This window comes from Crocodylus siamensis, chromosome 5, assembly GCF_052110815.1.
Source record: "Crocodylus siamensis isolate JL-2025a chromosome 5, ASM5211081v1, whole genome shotgun sequence".
NCBI classification, from domain to species: domain Eukaryota; kingdom Metazoa; phylum Chordata; order Crocodylia; family Crocodylidae; genus Crocodylus; species Crocodylus siamensis.
The window spans coordinates 206,298,869-206,313,143 of NC_143399.1; the positions used below are offsets into that span (position 1 = coordinate 206,298,869).

The 14,275-nt window shown below is 49.2% G+C and overlaps 1 protein-coding gene across 1 annotated transcript; it reads right to left on the reverse strand.

Annotated features, from left to right (window-relative positions):
• Window positions 1-10,800: 10,800 nt before the first annotated feature.
• Window positions 10,801-13,520, reverse strand: LOC149865237 (GTPase IMAP family member 7-like; the record flags this gene model as incomplete). Its single annotated transcript, XM_090049833.1, has 1 exon — window positions 10,801-13,520. A coding segment is annotated over one exon (1,014 nt), but the record flags the coding sequence as incomplete, so codon positions are not given.
• Window positions 13,521-14,275: the final 755 nt, after the last annotated feature.

Consider the following 14,275-nt stretch of genomic DNA (forward strand, 5'->3'; position numbering starts at 1 on the left):
GTAGTGGATGGGTCAACCTGAAAGGACGTGGGCAGTAGGGTTCTGCAGGGCTCAATCCTCAGGCCTGCACTGTTCAACTTCTTCATCAGTGACTTGGACGAGGGGGTAAAAAGCCCCCTGTTCATATTTGCTGATGACACTAAGATGTGGGGGGATGTGGGAACATTAGAAGGAAGGAATAGGCTACAATTAGACCTCGGCACACATCCATGAGGGGCCAGCAGGGGATTTCATGCTTAGGGGCAACCAACATGGGTTCATTAGAGGCAGGTCCTGTCAGACCAACCTGATCCCTTCTACGACCAGATCACCAAATTCTTAGATGCAGGGGTAGCAGTGGACATAGTTTTCCTGGACTTCCAGAAGGCTTTCGACACTGTCTCTCACCCTGTTCTCATTAAGAAACTGGGGGACTGTGGTGTCGACACCTACACAGTTAAATGGGTCTCCAACTGGCTGGAGGGCTGCACCAAGAGAGTGGTAGTGGATGGGTAATTTTTGACCTGGAGGGATGTGGGCAATGGGGTTCCACAAGGCTTGGCCATCTTCATCAGTGATTTGGACTAGGGGGTAAAGAGCACCCTATTCAAATTTTCTGATGACACTAAGATGTGAGGGGATGTGGGGACATTAGAAGGGAGGAATAGGCTGCAATCCTAGACAGGATACAGGGGTGGGCAGATGACAATAGGACGGGATTCAAGACCGACAAGTGCAAGGTGCTGCACCTGGGGAGGAAGAACCAGCAGCATACCTACAGGCTGGGGAACTCCCTTCTCATTAGTACAGAGGCAGAAAAGGATCTTGGAGTCATCATTGATACCAAGATGAACATGGGCAGGCAGTTTGGGGATGCAGTCAGGAAGGCCAACTGTACCTTGTCATGCATCCACTGATGCATCTCAAGCAGGTCCAAGGAGGTGATCCTCCCCCTCTATGCAGCACTGGTCAGGCCGCAGCTGGAGTACTGCATCCAGTTCTGGACGCTGCACTTCAAGAGGGATGTGGACAACATGGAGAGGGTCCAGAGGAGGGCCACACGCATGATTGGGGGCAGCAGGGCAGGCCCTATGAGGAGAGGCAACAGGACCTGAACCTGTTCATCCTCCACAAGAGAAGGCTGAGGGGGGATCTAGTGGCGTGTTACAAACTAGTCAGAGGGGACCATCAGGCATTGGGGGAGTCCCTGTTTCCCTGAGCACCACCAGGATTGATTAAAATAACGGTCACAAGCTGGCAGAGGGTAAATTCAGATTAGATATCAGGAGGTGCTACTTCACTGTCAGGGCAGCTAGGATCTGGAATTAACTTCCAAGCAAAGTGGTGCTAGCTCCTACCCTGGGGGTCTTTAAGACAAGGCTTGACAATCACCTTGCTGGGGTCGTTTGACCCCAGTACTCTTTCCTGCCATGGCAGTGGGTCAGACTTGATGATCTGCTCAGGTCCCTTCCAACCCTACTAACTATGAAACTATGTTAACAGCAAGGCATAGCAGGTAAGCTTTAGGGCAAACTGCTCTAGAGCAGGTGAGCTTGCTGAGTATTTTTGGCCCTCAATGGCCAGCCTGATACAAGCAGCTTTCTGGGCAAGGGAAGGGGATTATTTTTTGCAGGCTGCTAGCCACAGGGTGGGAAGGGGGAGGGGGCATGACAGATACCCAGCACAGGTCCACAACCCTACACAGCTTAGCTTTCCATGATGGACCATGTCCTGGAAAGGGTTAAGAAAACCACTCCTTGGCATAGGTGGAAGGGATGGGAAGTGGTTGCTATGATCCTGCAGGAGTCTGTTGCTTTTTGGTGGGGGCTGGGGCAGTTGGTGTGAGGAAAATAATCAAGACCGGAATGGAGACAGTTCAAAGCTAAAATGATAACTACTAAATGCATAGACATGGAAATAGAAATGGAGATAAATAGAAATAGAATTGACAGAATATTTTTTTTGCTGAGTAGGGAATGTGTATGAGCCTTCCTGCAGCTTGGTGGGGTGGCCGTTTGCTAAAACTCCAAGAGCACCCACCCATGGCTCTGACTGTACTGAGAGGTAGTACAAACATTGTACACCGTGGCCAGATAATTTAATGGGTGCCAAACTTTCACTCTGTGTAGGAAAAGATAGCAAATCCACCCCTCCACCCTACAACTGCAGGTGGATTAATGCTCAGGCCAGATACCATCCAAGGCTCGTTGCTAGCTCTCGACTGTGAGGCAGGGCATGGGTAGAGGAAGCATGACTCTTGGGGGCAAGGTCTGGGTCCAGGGCACAAATGAATCTTAAGGCAGAACATTACGGCTTCCAAAGTTCCATGGGCTATCATCGATTGGCACAGAACCAACAGAACAAGACATGGAACATCCATCCCGGGGAAAGTTATGTCCCCAAAAGAAAAGTTCCATGGGTAGCAGAGGTTTTCTTGTAAAACATTCTTGTCCATCAGGGCCAACGGAGGGACATACACCTGCCTTAATGTCCCCATCCAAGAGGCGGGTGCCAATGGTGGTGGTTGTTCTACCCCCACCACCAGTCATGTGGGTCCTGCTTTCCCCATCACCCCATCACCCCTTAATAGCATCCATCCTAGCACCCACGTGTGCAGAAGGAGGTGCAGCAGGTGCCACAGTTGGCAAGTTTGCACTGAGGGGGTGTACCATGGCACATGTTGCCGTGTTCGTGGTAACTTGCACCACTCTTGTAATTATAATTGCTTTCCAAAAATCCATTCATGGTGGACATATGGTCCCAGTCCCCTCCCTTGGGATATGCTGCTGCTAGGCTAAATAAATAGGTACTGAAAACTTTCATGGGAGATTTTATATTTGTAGCGGGGAGGCCAAGAAGGTGGTTTTGGGAGCTTGGGGCCAAATCCATCTGCTTTCTCCCACTGCAGAACAATAAGACATAGAATATGATGTGATGCTGCCATTGTGTACTGGGTTTTTGTGTGGGGGGGGTTGTTTGTTTCTGTTAATGTATATTTCTTGGGGTTTTTTATTTGTTTGTTTTTTCTTGAAAAATACTATTTTTCAGTTTTGTTTTTGTAAATAAAATGTTATATTTTAATTTATACAGTTGCTTCCAGATGTGGTGTGTTTTTTCATTACAGGTGACTGTAGCTCAACTGGGTAGATGGGATTCCCACAGTTACCTGAAGGATGAATACATGGCCACCACTGGGGACTGCAGCAGAGCATGGGGGAGGGGAGGAAGTAGATGCCTGGGTGGGGGAAGGGGGTTGTTTTTTGCAGGCTGCCAGCCATGGGCCAGGAGCCAGAGCACCTGGGGGGAGGGGATACCCATGCACAACTCTGCCCAACACCTGGCATAGGTCCACAACCCTGGCTAGCCTAGCTCCCTTGTATGGACCATATCCTGTGAAGGGTTAATGAAACTGCTTCTTGGCACAGGTGGGAGGCAGGGGGTGGGGAGAGGTGTTGGTATGACCTTGCAGGAGTCTGCAGATTTTGGTGGGGGGTTTGATAAGAGAACAATTATCCCAACTTGGATACAGACAGTTTAAAAAAGTAAAGTGACATTGAAAGAGAAACATAAATGCATACATAGAAATGAAATAGACATACAATGGAATACAACTGATTAATAGAAAATAGAATAGAGAGTAGTGATAGAAGAGATAATATTGAATATGGAATAAAGATAGAGTAGTGTTAGACCCCGACTCCATGTGCCGCCCAATGACTAGAGAGATGACTATTTAATTGCCCATGGAACCTGTTACTCATTAGCCAGAGCAAGCAGGGAGCAAACACCAGCACACATTGCTCACAACACCTTTATTCAGAATGGAGATAGCTTTGGACTAGCCCCCAAAAGCCAACAAACCGGGGAGACACCCTGAACATTAGTTCTTTCCACATTTTATACACTTTGGTTCATACTCATTAACAATTACTTCACTTTCATCCCTCCCTTTGTTCCACCCATTTTTCCACCCATCTCAAGCTCCACCTCTGTTTACTGTTTACTTAATTATCATGGGATTGCCTATGCATTTCATTCATTTACATGTCTCTCTGCTAAGAGCCCATGTGTAAGACTTTGACCTCCACTTCTTTTGGTCACTTGCTGGCTCTTTCTCGCTCTTTGCTGATTTCAGCACCATCTCTAAGGTCTTGCTTCTGCTTTATCTCCTGATGATAGCTGGTGGGCTGCATCTTCTTCTTCTTACACAATGGACTCTAACACTACGACTTTGTTAAAAAACTGCTTGCCTAAACATTTGCAAGGTTATTTTTAATACATTGTTCTGCCTTGTGACCAGTAGCTCTGCAGAGACACAGAAATCCCCCTTTAATTAGCTACAAATCCAGTGCTCCCCAAAATCCAAATTATTGTCACTCTAACAGGTAAAATAAAGTATTGAGAGCTTGTTTCTGTTGCTTCTGTATTTTAAATTTATTCATTCATACATGTGTACAAGTATATGTCATTACTGAGTTACCTATTTAGCTATTTTTAAAGCAAGTATGCACCATACTGCTCCCTGCAATGCAGCTCCACAACATGCCATGGTATTAGGTCTGGAAGCAAACTTAGGAGGCAGTTATAGCTAGCTATACTCATCCCAAAATTGCACTGAACTGTGTGTACAGCTGTGCGCATCTGGGCATGTATTCATGGCATCACAGCATAGCTGCCGAATGGACCTCCATGGAATCTGGGCCAACAAGTGACTTGAAGCTGGGAAATGTAGTCCTTAAACAGAAAAAAGAAAATGGAGGACAGACAAGGGACTTTTATAATATATTATAATGGAATAATATTTTTATATATTGCCTTTTAGAACATTTTATAATGTTTTATAATAATCATAATGATTTGATCCTTTTTAATAATCTTTTCAATGTTATGTTTTCATAATGTCTTATACTATTTATGTTTTATAATTTGTTTAATTATATTTCTTATTTCTATTTCTATTTTATTTATTAATCTATATTATTATTTATTTATACTATGGGTGTCCCTGCCCCAGCCTCATTCCCTCCCTCACCGCAGAAGCCTCAATCTTAGCCCCCACAACATCATTTCCCTCCCCCATCCCTCCCCCCACAACAGACTTACCAGCTGGACGCTGCTGGGCTGCTCCCCTGGTCACCTGCATGTTGAGCTGCAGATGTGCTCATGAACAGGTCATTTATTGGTAATGTTATCAGCCACATCAGCCAACAAAGGCCAATTGACAATAGTGTCAATTTTCCTAATATTGGTACCAATCCAATATAGGACTTATGTATCACTCCACCTCTAATTTGTACCTAAATTTATATACTTATCTTTATTTATTTATTTATTCAAACTCAGTTAGGCTCTGGAGTGGTGAGAGATGCGCGGGAGAAAGCCCGCTGCGCCCCCGCTCCCCTGAAGCCCCCCAGACAGCACTTAAGCAGCTGCAGAGCCCCCTGCTGACCCCCAGCACAGCCGGAGGTAAGCGGGCTCATGGTGGGAAGGGATTAACTCCTCGCTCCCTGGGACGAGGCTGCTGCCTGGTGCCGGGCCATGTCAAGCCCTGGCCCAGGACCCTACTTCGCTCAGCCCCCGAGGGAGCCACGCGACCGGAGCCGTGCGAACAGGCTGCGCAAACAGGCACTCAAGTTAGCGCGGAGTTCATGCAGGAGAGGGTGGGGGAGGGCACGAGACCCTGCCTGCGACCCCACCAGAGTAGTCAGCCCCAGCCGTAGCCAGCCCCAGCCGTAGCCAGTCTACCAGAGGCATGACACGGATGGGCACGCGTCGAACCCCGAGGGACCCCTCGGGCTCTGCAGCCCTCACATCAGGCACCGCAGAGACGGCCACCCAGACGGAGCCCATGGTTCTGGGCTCCACGCAGACGGAGCCCCTGGCTCTCGGCTTTGGGGGCTGCCTGTCCCTTTTTCAGGCTCTGGGGCCCAGGAGCATGGCCACCTCCCCTTGCGGGGTCTGCTCCCTACTGGGGTCTCTGGCATGCCAGCTGGAGGAGCTCCAGGCCACAGTCCAGAGACTGTGTGCCATCACGGACTGCAAGCAGGAGATAGACTCCTACTGCCAGGCCCTTCTCCCCCGGGAGCCAGAGGGTAGAGCACCGTCTCCCTCCAGGACTAAGGAGGACTCTGGGACCTCCCGCTCTGCCCAGTCAGGGGCATGAACCAAGGTGGTCAAGGGCCCGAAGGCCCGCCACACCCAGGCCCTTCCCTCACCGGAGCTTAGCAACAGGTTCGCACCTCTTGCAGCCCCAGCAGAACCTGCTCAGTTGCCAGCTCCTGCAGGCAACCCAGGCTCGACCACAGCTACTGCCCCTGCTCTCCCCAAGACAAAACAAAAAGTGTTTGTTGTGGGAGACTCCATCCTGCAGGGGACTCAGGGGGCAATCTGCCGCCCCGACCCCTTAGCTTGGGAAGTCTGCTGCTTCCCGGGGGCCCACATCCGAGACATTGCGGAGAGGATCCCACAGCTCCTCTGGCCCACAGACCACTACCCCATGCTCCTTATTCATGTGGGCACCAATGACACAGCTCGGAGCATCCCCAGCCAGGTCATGAGGTGCTACAGGGAGTTGGGAGTGGGGCTTAGGGGTCTGGGAGCTCAGGTGCTGTTTTCATCGATCATCCCAGTCTTGGGCTATGGGCTGAGGAGGGAGAGGAGGATCCACATAGTGAACCAAAGACTGCGGAGCTGGTGTCATTGGGAAGGCTTTGGCTTCCATGACCACAGCCCGCTCTTCGGTGAGAGAGGCAGTGAGCTGCTGGGAAGAGATGGCCTCCACCTCTCTCCCCTGGGGAGGAGGCTCTCCTCAGCCAGGCTGGCTGACCTGCTCCACCGGGCTTTAAACTAAGCCCGCTGGGGATGTAGGGACTACTGCCACTGCTGGCCCGCTGAGCAACCCTTGAAAAGCCAGCAGACCAAGGCACTTAAGGGAGCCCACCCCTGCCTCAGCCCTGGCACAATCTGTGGGCAAGACAAGAGCCCCCAAGGGCACACTTGCCTGCCTGTACACTAATGCCAGGAGCCTGGGCAACAAGAAGGAGGAGCTCGTCCTCCTGCTCAGTGCAAAGAATTATGACATCATTTGGATAACGGAGACCTGACGGGACTCCACCCATGACTGGACCACGGGTATAGAGGGCTATACCCTGTACAGGAGGGATCGTGTAGACAAAAGGGGCGGGGGTGTAGCTCTCTATTTGAAGGAAAGCTACATGTCCCTGCAAGCTGATGTTGGCGACCAGCATGGACAGCTAGAGACCCTCTGGGTAAAAATTTGTGGGGAATACGGCACAGGGGACACAACGGTGGGAGTCTACTACAGACCTCCCACTCAAAGTCCTGAGCTTGACCAGGAGTTTTCCCGGGAACTGACTGAGGCCGCTTCCTCCAGGACCTTGGTTGTCACGGGTGACTTCAATTACCCAGACATCTTGTGGGAAGATCACTCAGCAAAATCTGAGCGGTCGCAAAACTTTGTCTCGTGTGTGGATGACCTCTACCTGACTCAAGAAGTCTATGGGCCAATGAGAGGCAAAGCGCTGCTTAACCTGGTACTGGCTACGGGCTACCTAATCGGTGACCTAGTGATCGATGGGAAGCTGGGTGACAGGGACCATGAGCTGATCACCTTCACCATCCGCCGTAAAGCTGGCAAGTCAGTCAGCAACACAGAAGTATTTGACTTCAGAAAAGCCGACTTTAACAAGCTCAAGAGGCTTGTCGGTCAGGCCCTCAGGGACCATGACCCCAGGGAGATGGGAGTTCAAGAAGAGTGGTTGCTTCTCAAGGAAGCGATCCTCAGTGCACAAGCTAAATCTATTCCAACACGGAGGAAAGGCAGCAAGAAGGCACAGCAGCCCCTCTGGCTCTCCAGGGACCTAGTGGACCTCCTGCGGCTAAAAAGGAAAGCCTACAAAGGATGGACGACGGGATTCACCTCCAAGAAGGATTATTCTGCGCTGGTCCGGTCCTGCAGGGACCAAATCAGGAAAGCCAAGGCTGCAACTGAACTCCAACTAACTTCAGGCATCAAGGACAACAAAAAGTCCTTTTTCAGATATGTGGAGAGCCGGAGGAAAAGCAAGGGCAATGTTGGACCCCTGCTAAACCAGATGGGGCAACTGACAACTGACGCCCAGGAAAAAGCCAACCTATTAAATAGGTACTTTGCATCAGTCTTTCATCAGTCACATGGGATGCCCATGCCTGCTATGGGATAGGGAGATCCAGGTGATGGGGGTCCCCTACCCTCCATACTTGCTGACCTCGTGAAGGAACACCTTGAGAAGCTGGATACCTTCAAGCCAGCCGGCCCTGACAATCTGTACCCCAGGGTACTCAAGGAGCTGGCGAGCGTCATAGCCCAGCCCCTGGCACGGATCTTTGAAAACTCCTGGCGCGCTGGTGTAGTGCCCGAAGACTGGAAGAAGGCCAATGTGGTGCCGATCTTCAAGAAAGGGAGGAGAGTGGATCCGGCTAACTACAGGCCCATTAGCCTGACTTCTATCCTGGGGAAGATCTTAGAAAAGTTTATTAAGGAGGCCATCCTTGAGGGACTGGCCCAGGCTAACATCCTAAGGGACAGCCAGCACGGGTTTGTTGCGGGTAGGTCTTGTTTGACCAATCTTATTTCCATCTACGACCAGGTGACCTATCACCTGGATGAGGGAGAAGAGATTGATGTCATATATCTTGACTTCAAAAAAGCTTTTGATCTGGTATCCCATGATCACCTCTTGGCCAAACTGCCCAGTTGTGGCCTTGGCTCCACCATGATCCGCTGGCTGGGAAATTGGCTCTGTGGTCAGGACCAGAGGGTTGGAATTGATGGCAGTCACTCATCATGGTGCCCTGTGACCAGTGGGGTCCCTCAAGGCTCTGTCCTGGGACCCATACTGTTCAACATCTTCATTAATGATGTGGACATTGGAGTCAGGAGTGGACTGGCCAAGTTCGCCGATGACACCAAACTTTGGGGCAAAGCATCCACACCAGAAGACAAGCGGGTGATCCAGGCTGACCTGGACAAGCTCAGCAAATGGGCAGACGAGAATCTGATGGTGTTTAACACCAAAAAATGCAAGGTTCTCCACCTTGGGAGGAAAAACCTGCAGCACCCTTATAGGCTCGGCAGTGCTACGTTGGTTAGCACTACAGAAGAAAGAGACTTGGGGGTCATCATTGACCACAAGATGAACATGAGCCTGCAATGCGATGCTGCGGCTAGTAAAGCAACCATAACTCTGGCTTGCATCCATAGATGCTTCTCGAGCAAATCCCGGGACGTCATTCTCCCCTTGTACTCGGCCGCGGTGAGGCTGCAGCTGGAATACTGTGTCCAGTTTTGGGCTCCACAATTCAAAAAGCATGTGGAGAAGCTTGAGAGAGTCCAGAGGAGAGCCACGCGCATGATCAGAGGTCAGGAAACAGATCTTATGATGACAGGCTGAGAGCCACGGGACACTTTAGCCTGGAAAAGCGCAGGCTCGGGGTGATCTGATGGCCACCTATAAGTTTATCAGGGGTGACCACCAGGATCTGGGGGAACGTTTGTTCACCAGAGCGCTCCAGGGGATGACGAGGTCGAACGGTCACAAACTCCTGCAAGACCGTTTCAGGCTGGACATAAGGAAGAATTTCTTTCCTGTCCGAGCCCCCAAGGTCTGGAACAGTCTGCCCCCGGGGGTGGTTCAAGCACCTACATTGAACACCTTCAAGAGTAAATTGGATGCTTATCTTGCTGGGATCCTATGACCCCAGCTGACTTCCTGCCCTTTGGGCAGGGGGCAGGACTCGATCTCCCGAGGTCCCTTCCAGCCCTGATGTCTATGAAATCTATGAAATTTATTCATTGTATTATTAATCTATGTCTATAGTGATTTATTTATATATTCTTATATAAATAGTTATTTCTATTTCTAGTTTATTTATTTATTTAAATTACTTTTTCATAATTGTTGTTTATTTACCTATTTAATTAATTTAATATGGTTTTTTTTGGTGGGGGGGTGTATACATATATACATGTAACCCAGGCAGTACTCCAAGAGGTACCCTTTCTCCAACTGAAGGGATCAAAGCAGGTGCACAAGTGCTGTGGGAGGTGTAGGTACTCTCCTCCCCCTACAGAGCAGAGCCAGACCACCAATGGGGACTTAACCCCTTTTAATGAGAGAACGGTACTGGGAACAAAACCAATATAAACAGGGGGTATAGGGGGTACTACAATGCCTTGAGAGGGCAGGATTCAACAAAGGTCAGACACTTACAATCATAGACATATTCATCCAGTTGACAAAAGACAGGGTTAACAAAATATAAAACACAAACAGTCAAGCAAACAACAAATACTGGTTGGTGAAATATAAAAGGCGTAAAATACAAAATGTCAAATAACAAGAAATATAGGCCCTGTGGCAGGAAGCCACCTTTGTTTCTCCCCAAAATCTCTGCTCGGTGACAATGTGATTAGGATGGGTCCAGCAGAGGAGACCCATCTTTACCCTGTCTCTTTAGATAACCGGAGCTGGCTGCAGTCCTGAGGGAGGGGGAAACCTGCTCCCTCTGCCTACGGGACTGGTATCACCTACCTGGGTGAGGGGCTTCTACCTGGTGTAGGAGACCTATTGAGGGGTGGGTCTAAATTATGCCTAAGAGGCCCCTTAGAGGTCTAAATTATGCCTAAGAGGTGGACTAAGGGAGACTTGCCTTTTTGGCTCCCGCCTTGGGGAAGTGCCCCAAGTGCCTGTATTGGGTTGAGTACCCATGGGACTGTTAGGCCTCTGTTTCCCCGAGGACACAGAGCTTAAGAGGCACACTTGCACTGCCAAATACAAAAACAGGCCCTTATCCCAAAATTCATCTGGCCGTCCATGACAGCACAGCACAGCTTCTTACCTCTACTCCCTGGAGAGACTCAAGAGGGTGGGGGAGGGTGGCATGCAGTTTGGTCATAAGTCTTTCTTGAATTTGCTGAGCTCTCCAAATTTCCCTCCAGCCTATGCCCCATATTCATAGGTGCTTGGTTCTAATATTGTAGTAAATAACCTCAGATTGGTTTTATATAAAAGTCTTTGTTTCACGAAACCTGTTGGAACTGGACTGAACCAGTTTTTTCTTGTGGGTGTAAAAGGAATTGGATTTATGTTTCTGTGCAAGTTACACTTCGGGAGGAAGAATTTTTTGTCTCCTTCCTTTACCATTACGGGATACTGCTTGCCACCAGGCTGTTTTCTCTTCCCTGAAATGTACGGTCTTCCATTAAAAGGCTGCTTTGTTTTTATAACTTATCTTAACAGAAACATATCTAATATAGCAAAACAGCATCTAAAATATATGCTTACATCAGTTACTATATGATAAAACTACAATATAGAATATTTAGATTATTTCATGCATAGTCTTCCCTTATAATGTCTCCTTTCCAGACTTGCTGTCTGTTTAATTTCCTTTCATTCCTGCTTTACTTGGACATGATGACGGCTCCCTTTACTTTGCTGACCAAGCTGGTTGTAAAGGTTTCTTCTGTGGTCACATTAAAGAGATTTGGGGCCCTCTGCTTAGCCATGCTTCTGCAGCTTGGGCCAAGCCCCTTGAGAATGGCCAAGGCTGACAACAGCCCTCCCACTTCTGAGCTCTCCACTGGCTTTTGTGGCCTCTGAAACAAGCAAAAGCAGCAGGAGCTCCTCTGCTCTACAGGGCAGGGGCCCCTGGGAGCCCAACCCACAACGGCGAGCTGCCTGCAGCACGGACACCCTGTTATACTCACTCCTGCTCCTGGAATGGCCCTAGGCAGGAGCTCACTCCCTCCACAGACCTGTAAAGGAAAGCAAATCTGAACCTGAGCTGATGAGGCAAAGACTCTTTCATAATAAAGCATGCTGGGGTTCAGTTGTGTCCTGAAGTTCACCTCAAGGCTAAGTAATATGGTCCCAGTCAATCAAAACCCACGGGTGCTGCTCTTGGGAATGGATGAGCAGGAACATTTATATCAATAGCTTAATTCACCAGCAGTGTTGCATAAGGCTGGAGAATTCTTTGGAAAAAAACCAATTTGGCTATAACGATAGGTGAGTGGGTTTTGCCTGTGAAAATTACAGTCAACTGACAATATTTTTAAGGCCTTCATTACTGAATGACCAGGTCCTACCTATGATAAGTGGCTTCTGAACAGAAGGGAAGTCTATGTTTTTTCTCACTGTTATCTGTAACAAACACCAGGCACCAACCCAATCTAACTGTAAACCTGAGCTCAAAAGAGGTCAGCCTTGTAGCTCGAAACTTCAGTGGAATCTAATGCACCACGTTTATGAAAAACAATTCATGACTGCCCCATTTTTTCACACTATGCAGAAATCGGCCACAGGCTGTGTGGGGGACAACTAAGAAACTGATACACAGATCAACTCCTAGGCAGAAATACCAGAGCCTGTTAAAAAGTGTTTCAAGGAACCAAATCTCACTTATGATGACTGAACCAAGGTAAGACCATTTAAGAAACAGAAATTAAGGTGATTTAATCATTATTATTTGAACCAGTTTTTGATTCGTGAGAAAGTCGATTCAAATGTCTGTAAAATATACGCTATTATAGAAGCATCTTTGTCAGCTTCTTCCCGGAGGTTATTTAGAAGTTTCTGATAGCGGTCACTAATTTCCTGTAGCTCTTTCTCCATTTCTTGTTGAATGGCTTCCTTCTTCTCTCGGGCTGCTTGTTCTAGGGACGATAAAGTGTTTTGATCAACTGAGCCACATTTTTTTAACTCCTCTATTGGGGTTCCCCTTAATTCCTCATCCACCTCCTTATGTTTCTCATCCAGCTGAGATTTCTTTTCCTCTCTTTCCCTTTCCATCTCCTCAGTGTAGGTTCTCCTGAGCTCCTCCATTTTCAGTTGAAGCTTTCTTTGAGCACACTCATACATGTCATTGGTGTAGTGGTCACCTCCATTCTTCTCCACCATCGCATCGATCATCCTCAACAGCTCACAGACCTGCTTCCGCTGCTCCTGTCCTGTTGCTTTGTTGCTGAAAGCCAAGCAGCGCCTTCCACATTTATCCAGCAGCTGCTGGAGATCTTTGTCATGTACTTCTTTCAAAAAGTTCTCTAAGGTCCGCCCCTGTAAATCCTCCTTTCTGGTGAACAAGAAGATCATGTATCGAACAGCCTCTTCCCCAAATATATCTTGTATTCGGGCAACTGTCTCCTTCTCCTCCTGAGTGAAACGCCCCAGCTGCATAACCTGAATGATGGCATGGGGACCTGGGGAGGAGACAACCACACAGCGCCCTATTTCTTTTGCACTTTCATTTAAAGAAACTTTTGTGTCAAATAAACCAGGAGTATCAACCACCACCAGGTTTCTGCCATCCCGCCTGTTCATCTTCTTAGTACATTTTGTTGTCACTGACTCGGCTGCAATTTTAGACTCAAAACACTTTCCCCCCAGGATGCTGTTTCCTGTTGCACTTTTCCCAGCACCAGTTCTACCAACAAGAACAATCTTCAACTCGGATTTCCTGGAGCCTGTGGCAAGAAAAGGTCACAGGGTCACTGTAAAGGCAATAAAATAAGAGCAGCTGCTTCTGGGGTTTCTGCTCCTGTTTCTCGAGATGCTGTGAGGGCTCAGCTCTCTCGCCTGGAAATGCTGGGCATCTGGGGGCTGGGCAGCACAGGGAGGGGTGAGCATGGTCAGCCAGTTGTCCCTGGAGGCCTTGGTTCATCTCCCAGAGAGCTCCCCTGCGCAGAGCAGGGGCAGCTGGGCTGAGCCAGGCCAGAGCTGGGATAAGGGGCTATGTAGTGGGGGAAGGTGCATTTAGGTGGCTCTGTACTGCCGGCGGGGCTGCCCCTGCAGTGCTGCATCTCGTTAATTCTGCGCTCGGCCTCTCCCAGGGCCGAGCAAAGCCCAACGGGGCGCCGCCACGGGAGGCTGGAACAGCAAGGAGAGCCCCTGGCAAGGTGCAGAACAAGCTTCTTCTTGGCCACGGAGAAGCCAAACCTGGCTGGATATTCGGAGCAGTCGAGCACCTGCCCAAAGTACCCCAGGCACCCTCCCTGACTGCCACTCCCACCCCTTCCCCTGCCTGATCAGCTGCTCTGCTTTAAGAGACCAGTCCTGCACAGTGTCTCATCAGCTGCTCTGATTTTTCTCTGGCCTAATCTTCCCCTGTGCTGCTGTCTCCTCCCAGGCCTTTTGTGTGCCCCACATACTGGCTGCCCATGCCTTGCTGGCATCAGTGCCTGCCCTGGAGCATGGATTAGCAGTCATTAATAAGGAAACATGCCATTGTTCCTTTA